Genomic DNA, 18,297 nt, shown 5'->3' with positions numbered 1-18,297 from the left:
AAACACGTTTTCTTTTTTATTTTATTACATTATTGTTTGTAAATGTGGAACCGACACAGAATATATTGTTTTATCCAAAACTAACATGTCATTTTGATGACAATACAGTATAGTCTCCTTATGTATACAGTACGTCATCACGCTGAAGCGTCACCAAATGCAGCGATTTTTAATTTAAGAAAAGAAAAACAAAGCACAGGCACATGAATCCTCACTCGCAGCACATGCCGCAGACACCGAGGGCGCAGCAGCCGCAGCAATAACGGCATCTTACGGGGCCGTTGTATCGGCTCTGCCTGATGTCGTACGGCAGCTGTGTGGAAGACAAGAGACATGAGTCACTCAGTCTGCTCTGGTCCTCTGTCATCCTCAAAGCGCCACGGCAGTTTATAGGGAAACCATTAAAATTTGAAATGACTCAAGTTAAATGACTTAACGTACCATCCATGTTTCCGCTGATTCCTCTTCTTCGGCTGAGGCTGACTCGTCGGTGCTCGTTGCTTCCGGCTTCTTCCGCTCCTGATGATGAGCGGTGCACATTTAGCAACAACTCCCTAACTCCCTAAAGACATACATAGCTCATGAGCAGCACAGGCAATTACCTACCCTCCACGAGTCCACTGATGTGTCTTCATGTGCTACAGCTGGATTGTCAGTGCTCACTGGGTCCTCCAGCTCGTGCTCCTATTAATAAATCAACATTACTATCTGGATGTCGTCTCTATTTAGCATTTCAACAAAGCACACATAGCTAATGAGCTGAGCTTAATTAAGTTCTTACTGGAGTGAATGGAAAAGCAGAGTTCCTTGGAATGCACGTAAAGGTGAGCACAAGGGCAACCGCAATACTGCATGTCTTCATTTTAACAACTTCATTTGTTGAACTGACTCTTTTGGCTTCTGCTGTCAGCTCTTTTAAAGTGTGTAAACCATTCTGGTATTTATACTCACTTGGACCACTGTTGCCTCATCACTGGCACTGTCTATTTGTCTCCAGGGATGTCCTCAGATTACTCCCCGCATCATGCTGGGAATGGCCGAATCCACATAATAATTTTTGATTAGTTTATTTGTGTCTGACCGTATTTTATTGCTTGAGATTATTATAATCTACTTTAGCTTTGTATGAATACCAGAAGTGCAGTTTCATCACACAGGATATGGTATAATTTCTTCTCTCCGTCCTTCGTTTTTAATAAAATAAAACTTTATTCAAATTCAACAATTTAATTACACAATTTGACATGGTTACATATTGCATAAATAAGTTATTTAAAAGATTCCACGGTAGAGGACTGTTTGTCTTTGAGTCAGTGGTCATCTGCTGAAATGTTTTTGAACACGGTGTCACTGTTGATCACTGGTTGTTCGATGACGACTTTAACTCTGGTTTTCCATATGTGTGCGAGTTAAAGACACACATCGCCAACCAGAACGGTCGTCTCTTTGAATCATTAGGTCCGTACATAACAGACTTATGATTTATAGTGATGTTGAAACCCACACTGGTCATTTTATCCCCGATTTAGTTCGTTCTGTAGCAGCAGAGCGGACGACGTTGGAGGGTTTCATCCTCGCTGCAGTCAATCATTGGACATTTTTCTCTGCTGCACATAACGAAGAACCTATAACATAGAAAACCTGCTAAATAGTTTTGCTGCAATAGCATGCGATTTAAAGTAATGCCAACTGTCTACGCATGCCAAAAACTGTATGAACATAAGATAAGGTGTCCGTGTATTCCGGGGCAACCCTAAAAAGTCCAGAGCCATTTGAATTTTTGTTCTTTCCAAACATCTTGTGCAACAACCAAAATCCCTTACTTTAATGCCACTTGTGTACTGATAACCCCTCTGGGTTTCTGTGCTCTGAGTCAACAAAGAGAAATGTGGCTTCACAAATGTATTTGTTTCCTCAATACAAATAAATGCGAGCAGAATGGCCGCAGAATGATGAATGAATGTGCTACCTGCTGAGTTAACATTTCAAAAAGAAGCCTATGAGCTTGTTTGAGGTTGGTGTCATAACTAAATGTAGTTCCCGAGCTCTGAGGAACAGCTTTACATGGGCTATATGGTGATTTGGCAGAGGGGGCACATTACCAAAAACATGTGCCAAACACAGTGGAATGGGTAAATTTTATCATTAAAATTTAATCATTTGAATCGATTTTTTTGGTGCATGCACCACGCACCACACCACTCCGGTATCAGTTCTCCTTGATACATCCGTGAAAGTTGGGTGCAGGGGCACCTGGTTGTGTATGTGTCTGTGCTCTACGCTGTCTTTCTCTGTATCTTCCCCCTACTTCCTTTGTTTTCACAGGTAACCGCTTGTAGATTGGGCTCACCTGCGTTATCAAGCTGAGTTGCTCATTGGCCAAAGCGGGCCAGTCTCTAATCAGGGCCTACCACAAAAGCAGCAGTCCTGGAAAGGCTGTCCTTCTCTCTCTTTGCACCTTCAAACCAGTGTGTTCTTTTGTCAGCCTTGCTGCTGAGTTTTGTGTGTCTCAGGTTTAGTTAAAATATGTGGCGGGAGGTTGAAGGCTTCGGTATGTCCAGGGTACCCTGTACACTTTCCCACATCTTGCCCTTTATTGTCCTTTAACACATACTTGATTGGTACCACCTTGTGTATTTTCATTTGTTTAAGCCTTTTCGTTAGAGAAATGAGTCTGGCTTTTCTTTGGCTGTTTTCCTATAATAGGGAGCAGACAAATAGGCCTTGTTTTATTGTAGTAATGATCTATTTTGGCACGACTGCATTTGAGAAACCGTTGAGTTTGCAGTGTTGCAATAACAGCCTGTATTCGTTACGTCATCTGGACTCTGAAGTGTTGGCTGTGGTGTTGCTGTCCCTGGCAATAAGAGATCCTAACAAAGCGGTGTGACCTCATTAGCTACTGTCATTGGCTTGCACTGCAGTTAGTGTGCTACTTTGTGATGAGTAATGAGAGGATCAGTTTGTTGTTTTTGTTGCAAAAATATAGAAAAAGAGTTTATTCTTCACAGTGTCTGATCACTGCCTGCAGCTGTTATTCTAGTTGGCTTCCTTATTGTCGGCTACATTTGATTGACTTCCATCAGTGGGCACATTTAAAGACTGACTAATGAACTCGAATAACAAAATACAATTTGCTTAAATTATGCACAAAATGCCAACTTGACAAAAATGTTAATATACTGAAAGTACTTGCTGAGTGTAGTTTGCAAGGGGAGGGGGTGGTTTCCCCACTGTGGCATATAAACAACTGAATTATTTTTATCCCCGATGTGACCAATTTTCTGTTAATGTTTTATTTGTCACCGATATAGTTGAGCGGCTACACCTGCAGTGCAGCGTCGACACACTTCGTTTCACTGTTTGTGTCTGATGTGATTTACTTTCTTGTCAGTTATTCCAGTGAAACCCTCGAAGGACACCTTGGAGTGCATTCACGCACGCAGGTGTTGCATGTTGTTTCTGTTTTGACATACGGTAAAACACACAAATGTTTTTGGAAAAACTAGCAAGAGACATTCGTTCAAAAAGTCAAGCCACTTCAGTTGCTCTGTGAATTTAGCTAGAGCTGTGTAAGAAAGCCTGGGCAGAAGGAAAAAGCCCATGTTGATTAGATTCTGTGAGGACAAACCGTGCTCAGCAGGCAAACCTAGAGAATTTCCCATTCGTCTGGAATTTCCCGCTCCCAGGGTCAGGCAGTGAGGGTGGGAATAGGGAATGTTGCAAAATCTTTTCTGAAAGCAGATGGAGTTAAATGCTGGGACTGATGATGAAACAGTGGCCAAAGTGAGTATAAATACCAGCACCTTCTGTACAGTCAACCATCACACAGAGGAACCTGAAGCAGCTGACAGCAGCCACAAAGATCAGGAGAAATCTAGTTGATCTAAAGACCCTCCAAAGATGAAGACCTTCAGTGTTGCAGTTGCAGTGGCCGTTGTTCTCACATTTATTTGTATTCAGGAGAGCTTTGCTGTCCCAGTCACTGAAGTAAGTGTAACTTGGCTTAAACTCATTCAATTAGCTTATTGGCTGCAAGTGTTTTGTTTAAATGCTAAATCTGTTTTAAATTTATTAACAGGAGCACGAGCTGGGGGAGCCAATGATCCCTGACACTCCTGTTGCACAGGAAGAGACATCGGTGGACTCATGGGAGGTATGTTAACTGCAGTGAGATAATTCAAATATAAGTTTATAGTTTTTCTAACAAGGTGCCACTGATGCTTTATACATAAGAAAAAATAAACAGCGAGAGATCATGTTGGAAATGAACACTCACGTCTCTTGTCTTTCACACAGATGCTGTATAAGAGCAGAGAGAAGCGTGACATCAAGTGTCGCTTTTGCTGCGGCTGCTGCGACCCTGGTGTCTGTGGACTTTGCTGCAGATTCTGAAGCTTCCTGCTGCGACAATATGAAATATACATAAAGCTGATATGCATTTTTTTTCCCCCATATGGCAAAACGACCACTTTATTAATGCAATATAAAATTGTGTCAACTGTACCATGTATTTTACTTGATAGCTGCATTTCTTGCACTGGATCATCAATAAATATAACTTTTAAACAGGTATAAATGTGTTGTTTTGTGATAAATTTAACATTTTTGTCATATCGGAACGCTCAAAATCTTTCACCTCCACCCTCCGATGCATAGAGAGACTCAATCTCTACACAGATGATACAGCTGCAGTGTGGTTATGCTTCCATGTCTTCTGCAGAAGTAGAGACTTTAAAATTGAAGTCATTATTTTTATTTACAAGCAAAAAACAAATTAACTGATACAATAAAAACTAATTAACTCAAACATGTAGACGGGACAAAACCAACGCCACAACTGGGCAAAGTACTAACTCATGTATGCAGGGACTTAAACTGATCTCCCTTCGACAGCCACAGCTCTAGCTAAATTCACAGAGCAACTGAAGTGGCTTGACTTTTTGTATTGACTTCAGTTGTCATTCCATAGTTTTACCACAGATCATTTAAACAAATCCCCACTCCAACAACATCTTGATTTCCTGTACCCGTGTTTGTATTATTAAATGAATGAATGTCTCTTGCTAGTTTTTCCAAAACAATGTTCCAAGGGGCAGGAGACACGTTTTATGCTAATATTTGAAATGAGGTCTGTACGTTGCCTGTCCAACAATATGAAATATAAACCCGATGGGTTGCTTTATTTTAAAGATGAATCAAGTGTAGTAGATTGTGCAAGATTTTAAAGATAGAACTGGTTACTTTGGGCTTAATGTATGCTCTGTGATATGACTGCATCATCATGACTGTATGCTAAATAACCAATGCTACGTGTATTATCACGATGAACCTTAATGGCACTACAGTGCAGTTTGGAAACTGTTTTCTTTGTTGTTGTAAATATAAATGACCATATTACAGTTTAAAAATCTCAATATTTTTGTGGTGAAAAGCTGGTCAAGGACCTGTCTGCTGGTAACTAGCTGTGCTCTGGCAAAGATCTGCCTATTTCATATTTTCAAAGTTTGCAGCAAAGTCCACAGACGCCAGGGGTGCAGGAGCCGCAGCAAAAGCGACACTTGATGCCACGCTTCTCTCTGCTCTTATACAGCATCTGTTTGAAAGATAAGAGACATGAGTATTCTCTCTGCTTATGTGGAGGAAGCATCAGGACACTGCAGTTAATGTGACCTACCTCCCATGAGTCCACCGATGTCTCTTCCTGTGCAACAGGAGTGTCAGGGATCATTGGCTCCCCCTGCTCGTGCTCCTGTATCCCTTGGTTCCACACAAATGGAACCAAGGGGTACCCCGCACATGCAACGTGCAGACCTCATTTCAAACATTAGCATAAAACTTGTCTCCTGCCCTGCATACATGATTTTAGTACTTTGCCCAGTTTCGCCCGTAACATGTGGCGTTGGTTTTGCCCTGTCTACATGTTTGAGTTAATTTGTTTTTACTGTAATAATTCGTTTTTTTAAAAGTAAATAAAAATGATTTCAATTTTACAAAACAACACATTTCTTTAAAAGTTATGTTTATTGATGATACTCTTCAGGAAATGCAGCTATTAAGTGAAACAATTTTATATTGCATTAATAAAGTGGTCATTTTGCCATATGGAGAAAAAAAGCATATCAGGTTTATATTTCATATTGTCGGAGCAGGAAGCTTCAGAATCTGCAGCAAACTCCGCAGATGCCAGGGGTGCAGCAGCCACAGCAAAAGCGACACTTGATGCCACGCTTCTCTCTGCTCTTATACAGCATCTGTGTGAAAGACAAGAGACATGAGTGTTCATCTCCAACATGATCTCACTGTTTATGTTTTCTTATGTATAAAGCATCAGTGGCACCCTGTAAGAAAAACTATAAACTTATATTTGAATTATCTCAATGCAGTTAATATACCTCCCATGAGTCCACCGATGTCTCTTCCTGTGCAACAGGAGTGTCAGGGATCATTGGCTCCCCCAGCTCGTGCTCCTGTTAATAAATAGTTTGAAGTGGGAACACTTTTTAGCATTTAAACAAAACATTCACAGCTAATAAGCTAATTGAATGAGTTTAAGCCAAGTTACACTTACTTCAGTGACTGGGACAGCAGAGCTCTCCTGATAACAAATAAATGTGAGAACAACGGCCACTGCAACTGCAACACTGAAGGTCTTCATCTTTGGAGGGTCTTTTATATCAACTAGATTTCTCCTGATCTTTGTGGCTGCTGTCAGCTGCTTCAGGTTCCTCTGTGTGATGGTTGACTGTACAGAAGGTGCTGGTATTTATACTCACTTTGGCCACTGTTTCATCATCAGTCCCAGCATTTAATTCCAGCATTCTGCAACTTCTTTCGGGAAAGACCCCAGGAGTGGGAAATTCCTGAGTTTTGTGATATTCCATGTTTTGTTTGATAGTTTTGTCTGTCCCGGGCTTCTTAGTGCAGCTCTATCATAGCGGTGGACGTTCCAGCACATTCTACGTTAATATATCCAAATACAGTGACGTTCTAATGAGACTGGCAACAAACACTTAAATTAACAAGTATTAAAAAGTATTTATACTAATGTGGTCCACTGTTGCCTTGTGCAGCACATACAGTACAAAACCTGTTTTCAGGACAAGGGTTGCGTCAGTGGGACTGGGAAATTCCACGGCAGTATCTGAAAGTATCTGAAATTCTTTAATCACTAATATAGAGATAAGTAGAAATGTTCTTTCAAAATACAAAATTACATGCAAAATTGCAAATTTATGATGCATCAACCAATTCTGATTGTACAGTATAGTGGCGAACAAACAGATCATACAAACTGAGCAAGATTGATTTTGTCAGTATTTTTGTTACATATCCGTGCTGAAATGGTGCGATGGCTGCGTTGGAACTCCATCCTCAACCTTCAACACGCTTCCCTGTCCTTGCAACCTCCACCAATGGTTCGGGAACGAGGAGGTTTGCTCACTCTGTAATGCTCCCAACGCAAGCCTCCGACACATCTTGTCAGGCTGCAAGACTGCACTCTCCCAGGGACACTATGGATGGCGCCATGACCAGGTCCTGAGGAAGCTGGTTGTGGTGCTGGAAGGGTGCCGTGAGGGCAGCAAACAACCATCACCACTAGTGAACCACACCAACTTTGTCAGGGAAGGGGGAGGACAAAGACACATCAGGCCAAGAGAGGCACCAAGGGCCGGCTCCGGTTCCCCTACCGAGATTACCACCACATCTCTTCGCCCTGACATTGTTGTGTGGTCCACGGGAGCAAGAGTGACACACTTCAATGAGCTCACGGTTCCAGCAGAGGAGGAGATGGAGGCCGCCTTCGAGCGGAAGAAGGCCAATTACTCAGAGCTGGCCTCTGAATGCCGGGAGGCTGGGTGGAAAACTACCATCTACCCTGTGGAGGTTGGCTGCTGAGGCTTCTTGGGACTCTCAACCACACGCCTTTTGAGCGACGTAGGAGTGACGGGAGGAAAGCTGAGAAAGAATGACATTAATGAAGGGTCTGGCCCGAATCTTATAGAAGCATAAACCACCTATGACTGCGAGCCACGCTGAACAATATCAGGACCCTGACACTGAAGCAGCTAAATGGCATTCAGTCATCATTAATTTAATTTTTGTGAGAAAGGTAGGCTGTGGTTCGGTCGGTGGAGCAGTTTTACAACAAACAGAGGGTTAGCAGTTCAATCCCTGGTACACGGATCACATGCCGAAGTGTCATTGAGCAAGACATTGAACCCTGAGTTGCTCGCAGCATTTGCCATTGGTGTGTGAATGTGTGTGTGCTTGTGTAAATGAACAGGCAGCTGTCTCATTGTGACTGTAAAGTGTCTTGAGTAGCAATAGGTAGAACAACGTTATAGAAATACAAGACCTTTTGCCATTGTAAATGTTTCCCTGGAAGCCAGACCAAATGCCACATCTCATTTTTTTTGTGGTGAAAAGCTCGTCCAAGACGTGTCTGCTGGAAACTGTGCTCTGGCAAAGATCTGCCTGATCAATCAAATCATTTTGTGGCGATTTATGTATTGATGGAAAGAAGAGTAACTGCGACATAGTCATACAGGTCATCTGAGCGTTGCAGAGTTCAATTTGTTTTCTATCAAGTGACTGCCATTGGTGAAGTGAGCTGTTTAAAGTTGGCTATCTGGTCTGCTGTAAAATATATTGACGGCAGAATAACTCTCAGATTCTGTGAGGACAAACCGTGCTCAGCAGGCAAACCTAGAGAATTTCCCATTTGTCTGGAATTTCCCACTCCCAGGGTCAAGCAGTGAGGGTGGGAATACGGAATGTTGCAAACTCTTTCCTGAAAGCAGGTGGAGTTAAATGCTGGGACTGATGATGAAACAGTGGCCAAAGTGAGTATAAATACCAGCACCTTCTGTGCAGTCAACCATCACACAGAGGAACCTGAAGCAGCTGACAGCAGCCACAAAGATCAGGAGAAATCTAGTTGATCTCAAAGACCCTCTAAAGATGAAGACCTTCAGTGTTGCAGTTGCAGTGGCCGTTGTTCTCACATTTATTTGTATTCAGGAGAGCTCTGCTGTCCCAGTCACGGAAGTAAGTGTAACTTGACTTAAACTCATTCAATTAGCTTATTAGCTGCGAATGTTTTGTTTAAATGCTAAAAAGTGTTCCTACTTCAAACTATTTATTAACAGGAGCACGAGCTGGGGGAGCCAATGATCCCTGACACTCCTGTTGCACAGGAAGAGACATCGGTGGACTCATGGGAGGTATATTAACTGCATTGAGATAATTCAAATATAAGTTTCTAGTTTTTCTTGCAGGGTGCCACTGATGCTTTATACATAAGAAAAAATAAACAATGAGAGATATCGTTGGAGATGAACACTCATGTCTCTTGTCTTTCACACAGATGCTGTATAAGAGCAGAGAGAAGCGTGGCATCAAGTGTCGCTTTTGCTGCGGCTGCTGCACCCCTGGCATCTGCGGAGTTTGCTGCAGATTCTGAAGCTTCCTGCTCCGACAATATGAAATATACATAAAGATGATATGCTTTTTTTCCGTCATATGGCAAAACAACCACTTTATTAATGCAATATAAAATTGTGTCAACTTTACCATGTATTTTACTTGATAGCTGCATTTCCTGCACTGGATCATCAATAAATATAACTTAAACAGGTATAAATGTGTTGTTTTGTGATAAATTTAACATTTTTGTCATATCAGAACACTCAAAATCTTTCACCTCTACCCTCCGACGCTTAGAGAGACACAGTCTCTACATAGATGATACAGCTGCAGTGTGGTTATGCTTCCATGTCTTCTGCAGAAGTAGTGAGTTTAAAATTGAAGTCATTATTTTTTATTTACAAGCAAAAAACTAATTAACTGATACAATAAAAACGAATTAACTCAAACATGTAGACACGACAAAACCAACTCCACAACTGGGCAAAGCACTAACTCATGACTTAAACTGATCTGCCTTCGACAGCCACAGCTCTAGCTAAATTCACAGAGCAACTGAAGTGGCTTGACTTTTTGTATTAACTTCAGTTGTCATTCCATAGTTTCACCACAGATCATTTAAACAAATCCCCACTCCAACAACATCTTGATTTCCTGTACCCGTGTTTGTATTATTAAATGAATGAATGTCTCTTGCTCGTTTTTCCAAAACAATGTTCCAAGGGGCAGGAGACAAGTTTAATGCTAATGTTTGAAATGAGGTCTGTATGTTGCTTGTCCGACAATATGAAATATAAACCCGATGGGTTGCTTTATTTTAAAGATAAATCAAGTGTAGTAGATTGTGCAAGATTTTAAAGATATAACTGGATTTGGTCACTTTGGGTTTAATGTATGCTCTGTGATATGACTGCATCATCATGACTGTATGCTAAATAACTGATGCTACCTGTATTATCACAATGAACCACTGCAGTACCTCTGCATGAGTCCACTGATGACTCTTCCTGTGTAACAGGAGTGGCAGGGATCATTGGCTCCCCCTGCTCGTGCTCCTGTATCCCTTGGTTCTACACAAATGGAACCAAGGGGTACCCCGCACATGCAACGTGCAGACCTCATTTCAAACATTAGCATAAAACTTGTCTCCTGCCCTGCATACATGATTTAGTACTTTGCCCAGTTTCGCCCGTAACATGTGCCGTTGGTTTTGCCCCGTCTACATGTTTGAGTTAATTTGTTTTTATTGTATTAATTTGTTTTTTTAAAAGTAAATAAAAATGACTTCAATTTTACAAAACAACACATTTGTACCTGTTTAAAAGTTATATTTATTGATGATACTGTTCAGGAAATGCAGCTATTAAGTGAAATACATGGCAAAGTTGACACAATTTTATGTTGCATTAATAAAGTGGCTGTTTTGCTATATGGAGAAAAAAAGCATATCAGGTTTATATTTCATATTGTCGGAGCAGGAAGCTTCAGAATCTGCAGCAAAGTCCACAGATGCCAGGGGTGCAGCAGCCACAGCAAAAGCGACACTTGATGCCACGCTTCTCTCTGCTCTTATACAGCATCTGTGTGAAAGACAAGAGACATGAGTGTTCATCTCCAACATGATCTCACTGTTTATGTTTTCTTATGTATAAAGCATCAGTGGCACCCTGCAAGAAAAACTAGAAACTTATATTTGAATTATCTCAATGCAGTTAACATACCTCCCATGAGTCCACCGATGTCTCTTCCTGTGCAACAGGAGTGTCAGGAATCATTGGCTCCCCCAGCTCGTGCTCCTGTTAATAAATAGTTTGAAGTAGGAACACTTTGTAGCATTTAAACAAAATATTCGCAGCTAATAAGCTAATTGAATGACTTTAAGCCAAGTTACACTTACTTCAGTGACTGGGACAGCAGAGTTCTCCTGAATACAAATAAATGTGAGAACAACGGCCACTGCAACTGCAACACTGAAGGTCTTCATCTTAAATCATTTACACAGGACTGGACTGTTTTACATAATGTAAATTAATTTACAGTGACGTTCTAATGAGACTGGCAACAAACACTTAAATTAACAACTATTAAAAAGTATTTATACTAATGTGGTCCACTGTCCACCTTATGCAGCACATACAGTACAAAACCTGTTTTCAGGAACAGGGTTGCATCAGTGGGACTGGGAAATTCCACTGGCACTGGCGATCTGAAATACTTCATTTTTAACGTCAATCACTGATATAGAGATAAGTAGAAATGTTCTGTCTTTCAGAATACAAAATTGCATGCAAAATCGCAAATTTATGATGCTTCAACCAATTCTGATTGTACCACTCTGCAAATGTTAGTGAATCAGAATCATTCTAAGCTGAACCTCAAACAGGCCTATTGTCCACAGCCAGCATTCTGCAACGATCCCATTTCTCTATGTAACAAAATATGCGTGCCTAGAAATATTTAATAAATAATAATAGAGGTAAGTGTGACCCTTAGAGCCAAAAGACAATAGAATTTCTTAATAAACGAAGAACTGAATATTGACTGTTAGGGGAAAGCGAAGACGAAAGTCTTCAGAACAGTGTTCCTTTCAGGCTGGGTATTAAGTAGCTGTTAATCAATAAACAGATATCTGGATGTGCTGTAGATGCAGAGTTTGCTTTTATTATGAAGTAGGCTCAGAAAACGCAGTGCGTACAGTATTGTGGGAGCTTAGCACTTATTTAAGTTCTTCATGTGTCTGCAAAACAAAACAACAGTAATTTTCGGACAGAGGGTGAATTTCACTATGTCAGGGAGTAATGGATCAAGAAGGAGCAGCTACAGTGAGATATTAGATGAATAGCTGCAGGAGATGACTCTTTTCAGCATGTCCTGCTGTTCACAGACTCGTGATGATTACTCATGGAATGACGGAAAAAAAAGATCTGGATTAAAATGACGGTAGTTTTTATTTTGCTGTCTCAGAATTCTGTGGACTGAGAATAAGAAGTTTTATTGCCATTGTCCAGTAAAAAAAAAACAACGAAAAACAGTTCAGCAGCTCCCTCGTTCGGAAGCAATATAAAAAATAAACGCTATAGCAGCATAAAGATAAAAACTGTGCAGCAATACGCAATACAATCTACTATATATACAGTAAATTGTAGTATAATGCAGCATTTTCGGATACCACCAGCGACTATAAGTGTCGCAACATAAACCAGGGCTGAAATCCTTGCGATGTCCACTAGCAGAGTTTGTTTGTTAAACTAAATAAATATTTATTCGTTGTCAAAAGAAGCAAATCTTTTCATGCAGGTTTGCGGTTTACTGAAAGTCACACAGTGTTCAAGTGTCTTTTAAAACCACGTCTGGTTCAACCTCTTCAGCTGAGCTTTCTTGTTCCTGTTTAACCGTGACAAGTGGTTGTGCGAACACCAACAGGGGAAGTGTTGACTAAAAACTAAACGACATAGGTTATTTTTTTTTTGACTTTCTGTGTTTTTTCAGTTAACTGTCTACAGAGCGGCTCTAAAGGGCAGCTCAGGACCCCATTGCGTAATCATTCAGACCACTTAAGTCCACCTTCTCTCAAGAACGAGCTTGCAACACTCCTCTTTCCCAGCAGTCCTATGTTTCCCTAGGAATTCCCAAAGGGAATTGGAAAATCTCATTGTTAGTATGTTGCCCCCATTTTGCTTCTAAACACATTAAATCCACATAGATTCTCCCAGTACGTTACTTAAATACAGTATAGCGGCAAACAAGCAGATCATACGAACTGAGCAAGATTGATTTTGTCATTAGTTTTTGTTACACGGCCGTGCTGAAATGGTGAGATGGCTGCGTTGGAACGCCACGTGACCGCTACACCAGTTGTTTTCTGATATTATACTGTAGAGGACTCGAGGGACGTAATTCACCATAATCTGCGGCTTGGTGTTCTTTCCGTCATGTTATATGTTATGGCTCAGTGTTGGTCCTTTGCGAGCTGTGTGTTGAAAGAGAAATTGCCCTCCTTCGTTGCAACCTCTACAATATTTAGATTGTTGCCCTGTGGCCCAAATGTTTGGACATTGTCTTGCAAATGTAACAGCAAGCATTGTTCATGTTAATGCAGACATTTTTTTATGTGGTGTAACATGCTCTAAATCAGGGGTGTCCAACATATGGCACACGGGCCAAATTCGGCCCGCCAGTGGGCCGAATCTGGCCCGCATTCACCTCGAATTTGCAAAAACTCCAACTGCAATTTTTCAGTAAAACTAAATGCTCTTAATAATTTGTCCACTGTTCTAGTAAGAGTAGTGGACAGAACACAACACCCAGGACAGAACAGTGGACAGTAATGAAGCTGCACTTATTTTTCTTAAGGAATTTTAGGTTGTGTTGTATGAGTTTTGTAAAAGTTGATTGTTTATTAAATGTAAAAACAATTTCATAATGTACTTGTACTTCTTTGCATTAAAACCTTTGCATTAAAGGGAACAATGTGGAGTTATTATAGGTTATTGCGCTTTAATGTTACAGGTCCGGCCCGCTTGAAATCAAATTAGACTATATGTGGCCCCTGAACTAAAATGAGTTTGACACGCCTGCTCTAAATGATCAATTATATCATCAACCATGGACATTGGTGCATTGACCTTGTTGACGCCCACTACTGGTTTATAGTTTTTTTTTATAATCTTTGTAGACACAGTTTCTGCGTTTTATGCAAAAATGCAATGTGTCATTTTGTAGTGTCACAGACTTCACCTCAAATATTTTGCCTCATCACGAAAGCACAAGTGTCCTAGCGACACCAGAGTTGACGCTCACAAAAGTGAATCAGCAGGAACTTTCACTGAAATGGCTGCAGCACGGAACACAGAGGAGGAGGCCGAACAAGGGAGAACTTTCTGAAAATGCATTGTGGTCCACGTCGCCATCGTTACATTTGTGGGGAGGTGCCCGTCTGGTGCAACAGCAGGACCATAAATCTGAAAAATCACCTCTATTGTCCATCAACTGTGTTTTCCCTGCAGTAACATGTGAACACGTTTACTTTATATCTGTAATTAAAACACTTTTGCACATTGTAGTATCGCGCCTTTGACGTTTATTGTGAGAACACACTGTGGTATCAGATGTTTATCAAAATCAAGAAACACAGTCAAATACAGTGAATACTGTTCTGGGTATATACTGTGGATATGCATACAGTATTGCAACACAATCGGCAGAGCAGGAAGATTCAGAATCTGCAGCAAAGTCCACACACGCCAGGGGTGCAGCAGCCGCAGCAAAAGCGACACTTGATGCCACGCTTCTCTCTGCTCTTATACAGCATCTGTGTGAAAGACAAGAGACGTGAGTGTTCATCTCCAACATGTACACTGTTTGTTCTCTCTGCTTATGTGGAGGAAGCATCAGGACACTTCAGTTATGTGGCCTACCTCCCATGAGCCCACTGATGTCTCTTCATGTGCAACAGGAGTGTCAGGGATCATTGTCTCCCCCAGCTCGTGCTCCTGTAAATAAAACGTTTAGAGTAAGAACCGTATTTTAACATTCTGGCAAACCATTCATACTTGGTGAAAGTCTAAGTCTTACTTCAGTGGCTGGGACAGCGGAGCTCTCCTGAACGCAAATAAAAGCGAGCACAACGGCCACTGCAACTGCAACACTGAGGGTCTTCATCTTTGGAGGGTTTTAGATCGGCTAGATCTCCTGGTGATTCTTGTTTGCTCTCTCTTGGAGTTCTTCCTTTCTGATGGCATTCTTGGGGGTACTTATACTCGCTTGGGGCCAATGTTGCCTCATCACCGGCAGTGTGCGCTTCCTGGAACCGACTGGCATCTGTCACTGTGTGATGCTGCGGTACTGGGCCGGGAAATTCCCAAAGACTAGGAGATTCAGAACTTTGAAAAAATCTCCCCATGTGTCTGTTCAATCTTTGTTCTTGCTTCACAGCTTAGAGGAAACCATTGATCATATAACAGTGTTCCTGCAGTGTTTCTGTGCTTCTTATATTATATATAGAGTTGTTTATTGATGACCTGTAATGCATTTACTATAGCAGAATTTGTGGAGGATACAACACGACCAAATCCAGCAAAATTCTATTGAATATATAACCCACTGATCTATGATTGATTGCATGTAAAGATGGACAATTAGGTCAACCATAGGTTTGCTGAAGAGTGGTTTGGAAGTAAGTCTGGGGTCTTCGGCAGTGCCCTACTCCACCTAACTCCTGGTTAATTCAAAAGTGGGCAAAGAAGTTGAGTTTGAGTGGATTGGGCAGACAAATAGGTGGGCGCCCTCACAGATTGGTATCTCTGTCACTCAAAGTGGCCGCACTTAATCTAATCTAAAGATCTGAGTTTAATAGAGTTGTACAGTTGTCGTGGATGGGGCAAAACAGCACCAGGCTGTAAACATGTTTGTAGACATTGTAACATGGAGTTATGTGGGGATTGACTTACTATTTTCATTTTTTGAGTTCATTTATCAGTCCTTGAGGTTTCCACTTGCCAGAAAGTGGTAGATTGACAGAAAAACTATACTTGGTGTTGCTTGTCGGGCTCACAGGTTGCCGCATGAGTCTCAAGAACAAGACTCCCAGAAATGATCACCTCAAAGGGAAGAAGGTCTTCATTCTAGTAAGGAGTAAACGACAGGGTTTCTTCAGATATACTCTTGCCAAGTTGTCCTTCTGTCTTGAAGTTGTTGTTTACAGTCACTCGTCGTCACGGTTGCCTCATCACTGGCAGCATGTTCCTGCCTTCAGGAAAGGGCTTGTGGAATGCCGGGAATGGTTTATGAGGAAATGGGAATTTCTTGACTTTTGGTTCCAGTGTCCCTCAAACAAAAACAAATCAATGCTTTTAAATCAATCGATGTTGATGTCTGCAGGGAGAGCACACACGGTTCAACACAGGAAGTTGTTCCAAACTATGTGGCCGTTATAATGCAGCCAGGTGCAAGAGTGCATATAATTATAGGTGTGTATAATCTACTTTTTTAGATGTTTGCCACAGAGCAAACGTTTAATCCCCTATTCCTGCTTTTCCCTCCGTCGCTCTCTCCCCTCCTTCCTTTGCCTCTCTACGCCTGGCAGTCAGCGCCGCAGTCATGAGCGGTGAGACGCTCTGGCACAATACTGGGAACCTTGCCAAAGCATGTGTAACACAGGAAGAAAATCCAATGCGAGACCGTTGTAATTAGTCCAATAAATGTTTTCACTTGGATGTATTAGAAACAAAGCGGGGCTTATTACGGCGTGCATGGGTTTTATTGTGAGAGCTTGTAAGCGGATGATGTCTTCTGCTCGGAGTCAGAGGCCGCTGCTTTTTCTGTGGCAATGAAAAGAATTTAACGGGAGCCTCAGCACCAACAAAAACCTGCGTTCTGCTACTGGAAACGCAAAGTTAAACTGCTTCTCAGCTTCCTAATGTGAGGATGTAATAAACTCATCTATGAATTGTGCTTCCATTTTAGCTCTTTTTTATCCTTTTCCACTCAGCCATATAAAAGATATAAATAACTGATAACCACTGGAATGGCATGCTCCTTTAATTTGTTTTAATTATCTGCTAAGCAACATGGATCCTTATAACTTCCATTAAATTTGCAGCGTGCTCGCTAGAAGCTTCCATAAAAATTGCTCAGCGAGGCTTGTTTAAGCAGGATTACAGAGCTTCTGAAGCGGTTTAATACAGTACAGGAGGCTGCCGTGCTCATTACCAAGTTAGGTCACATATAGGCCCAGAACAGCATTTTGTAACCTGTAATACCTCCACTTCATAGATGGCAGGCACACACAGTTCTGACGGGCCCGGCTTTAATGGGCTGAGGCTCCCAGTCAGGGCCCTGAAAGCTCCGCCGATAGATGTGGCTTTCCAGAGGCTGTTGGGGTGGGGGTGGGGGAGGCTGGAGGGGGCAGAAAAGGGGTCAGGAGCATTCGCCACTGGGTGTCGGCCGACCCAAATTGCTGCCACATGAAGGACTTGTGCACTTGTGATTAAGGAAATAGAGGGATGGAGAGGTAGAGGAACCACTCGGGATAGGTAGGATCACTAAGTGAACGGGTAAACAGAGAGTAAACATGAAGAAAAGCAACTGGGTGTCCAATTTAGCAGCGATGAGTGATATGATATGAGAGGCCACGGTTGCAGTGTGGCGATGCCCGCAAAGCATCCCCTCAAAGAGCGTCCACCGCCCTCTAATTTGCTTCGGCTGTGTCCTGCGTTAGTTAATTAAGCCGCAAGATGGCCAGTGAGACTCAACAATTCCTCGGGAGCTTCCTGTGAGGCGATATATTTAGCTGTCGCAGTGTGGCCCCTGCGGGGTGGTTGTTTTGAGGTGACAGAGCTGTCTGTTGCGGCCTGCTCGGTCGCAGCATGTCACGCCTGTAAAAATGTTTGTGAAGTGAAAAACCCAGAAAACTGTGGTCTCGTGCCAAAAAAGGGTCTTCGCTCGCTCTCGGCGCGTAATGACAGAGCGACGCATACGGTAGGTTGCACTTGGTGGCTGCCCCATGCGTGTTGGTCTACTCTGAAGCCTCTGAAGACGAACTCCTTTTTATTCTTCATGAAGCCGTCCAGCAAAACATCAGTGCCATCTTCTGTGCAGATCTCAGTAAAATTACCTAGACTACAATTAGCACGGAATCTTAATTTGCCTGGAAAGTTAATTAATCCACATAACTTTCAAGGAAGGCTCGTAAAGACCTCCCCTCATATGGCTGCAATACGTTATTGGAGACATTTGCAATGGAAATGCTTAGTCTTCCAGCCACCCAGGAACATTTAGTAAGCAAAATGGCCTTTTCAGCACCGCATCTTGTCCCTTTTTTCAAATTCTTAACGCCCACCACTTATTCCAAGCAGGCGGTCGAAATGA

The 18,297-nt window shown here is 41.9% G+C and overlaps 5 protein-coding genes across 6 annotated transcripts; 2 read left to right on the top strand and 3 right to left on the bottom strand.

Moving 5' to 3' along the window:
• Positions 1 to 211: 211 nt before the first annotated feature.
• LOC311496546 (hepcidin-like) lies at positions 212 to 1,067 on the bottom strand (the record flags this gene model as incomplete). Its single annotated transcript, XM_084556433.1, has 2 exons — positions 775 to 1,067; positions 212 to 417 (listed from the first exon to the last, which is right to left on the bottom strand). The coding sequence occupies exons 1-2, from the start codon at positions 860 to 862 to the stop codon at positions 212 to 214; spliced, it is 294 nt and encodes a 97-aa protein (XP_084412559.1). The 5' UTR covers positions 863 to 1,067.
• A 1,496-nt stretch (positions 1,068 to 2,563) lies between these two features.
• On the top strand, positions 2,564 to 5,334 carry LOC311497670 (hepcidin-like). Its single transcript, XM_084558017.1, has 3 exons — positions 2,564 to 3,990; positions 4,082 to 4,156; positions 4,300 to 5,334. Exons 1-3 carry the CDS (start codon positions 3,904 to 3,906, stop codon positions 4,393 to 4,395), a joined length of 258 nt encoding a protein of 85 aa, XP_084414143.1. The 5' UTR covers positions 2,564 to 3,903; the 3' UTR covers positions 4,396 to 5,334.
• A 278-nt stretch (positions 5,335 to 5,612) lies between these two features.
• On the bottom strand, positions 5,613 to 7,189 carry LOC311497653 (hepcidin-like). Of its 2 annotated transcripts, XM_084557998.1 has the most exons (3): positions 6,572 to 7,189; positions 6,396 to 6,470; positions 6,058 to 6,254 (listed from the first exon to the last, which is right to left on the bottom strand). In XM_084557998.1, the coding sequence occupies exons 1-3, from the start codon at positions 6,656 to 6,658 to the stop codon at positions 6,159 to 6,161; spliced, it is 258 nt and encodes an 85-aa protein (XP_084414124.1). In that variant the 5' UTR covers positions 6,659 to 7,189; the 3' UTR covers positions 6,058 to 6,158. The 2 variants fall into 2 exon arrangements, 1 of the variants encoding a protein (XP_084414124.1); XR_014699386.1 differs by lacking the exons at positions 6,058 to 6,254; positions 6,572 to 7,189 and adding an exon at positions 5,613 to 5,677 and having other exon boundaries at positions 6,396 to 6,529.
• A 1,028-nt stretch (positions 7,190 to 8,217) lies between these two features.
• LOC311497466 (hepcidin-like) lies at positions 8,218 to 9,627 on the top strand. Its single transcript, XM_084557788.1, has 3 exons — positions 8,218 to 9,051; positions 9,156 to 9,227; positions 9,371 to 9,627. The coding sequence occupies exons 1-3, from the start codon at positions 8,965 to 8,967 to the stop codon at positions 9,464 to 9,466; spliced, it is 255 nt and encodes an 84-aa protein (XP_084413914.1). The 5' UTR covers positions 8,218 to 8,964; the 3' UTR covers positions 9,467 to 9,627.
• A 4,833-nt stretch (positions 9,628 to 14,460) lies between these two features.
• Positions 14,461 to 15,090, bottom strand: LOC311497318 (hepcidin-like; the record flags this gene model as incomplete). Its single annotated transcript, XM_084557583.1, has 3 exons — positions 14,461 to 14,740; positions 14,847 to 14,921; positions 15,004 to 15,090. The coding sequence occupies 3 exons, from the start codon at positions 15,088 to 15,090 to the stop codon at positions 14,645 to 14,647; spliced, it is 258 nt and encodes an 85-aa protein (XP_084413709.1). The 3' UTR covers positions 14,461 to 14,644.
• Between the last annotated feature and the right edge of the window lie 3,207 nt (positions 15,091 to 18,297).

The sequence above is a fragment of the Chelon labrosus genome (genome assembly GCF_963514085.1).
Source record: "Chelon labrosus genome assembly, chromosome: 12".
Taxonomy (NCBI): Eukaryota; Metazoa; Chordata; class Actinopteri; order Mugiliformes; family Mugilidae; genus Chelon; species Chelon labrosus.
Note: the sequence above shows the minus strand (reverse complement) of the source record. Positions and strands in the feature narration are given on the sequence as shown.

What these genes read in the sequence shown, in the direction of transcription:
- LOC311497653 (XM_084557998.1), bottom strand. Translation starts at nt 6,658, where the DNA reads ATGAAGACCTTCAGTGTTGCAGTTGCAGTGGCCGTTGTTCTCACATTT. An exon ending in CTGCTGTCCCAGTCACTGAA is followed by an intron (nt 6,471 to 6,571) that starts GTAAGTGTAACT and finishes ATTTATTAACAG; the next exon opens with GAGCACGAGCTGGGGGAGCC. An exon ending in CATCGGTGGACTCATGGGAG is followed by an intron (nt 6,255 to 6,395) that starts GTATATTAACTG and finishes TCTTTCACACAG; the next exon opens with ATGCTGTATAAGAGCAGAGA.
- LOC311497670 (XM_084558017.1), top strand. Translation starts at nt 3,904, where the DNA reads ATGAAGACCTTCAGTGTTGCAGTTGCAGTGGCCGTTGTTCTCACATTT. An exon ending in TTGCTGTCCCAGTCACTGAA is followed by an intron (nt 3,991 to 4,081) that starts GTAAGTGTAACT and finishes ATTTATTAACAG; the next exon opens with GAGCACGAGCTGGGGGAGCC. An exon ending in CATCGGTGGACTCATGGGAG is followed by an intron (nt 4,157 to 4,299) that starts GTATGTTAACTG and finishes TCTTTCACACAG; the next exon opens with ATGCTGTATAAGAGCAGAGA.
- LOC311497466 (XM_084557788.1), top strand. Translation starts at nt 8,965, where the DNA reads ATGAAGACCTTCAGTGTTGCAGTTGCAGTGGCCGTTGTTCTCACATTT. An exon ending in CTGCTGTCCCAGTCACGGAA is followed by an intron (nt 9,052 to 9,155) that starts GTAAGTGTAACT and finishes TATTAACAGGAG; the next exon opens with CACGAGCTGGGGGAGCCAAT. An exon ending in CATCGGTGGACTCATGGGAG is followed by an intron (nt 9,228 to 9,370) that starts GTATATTAACTG and finishes TCTTTCACACAG; the next exon opens with ATGCTGTATAAGAGCAGAGA.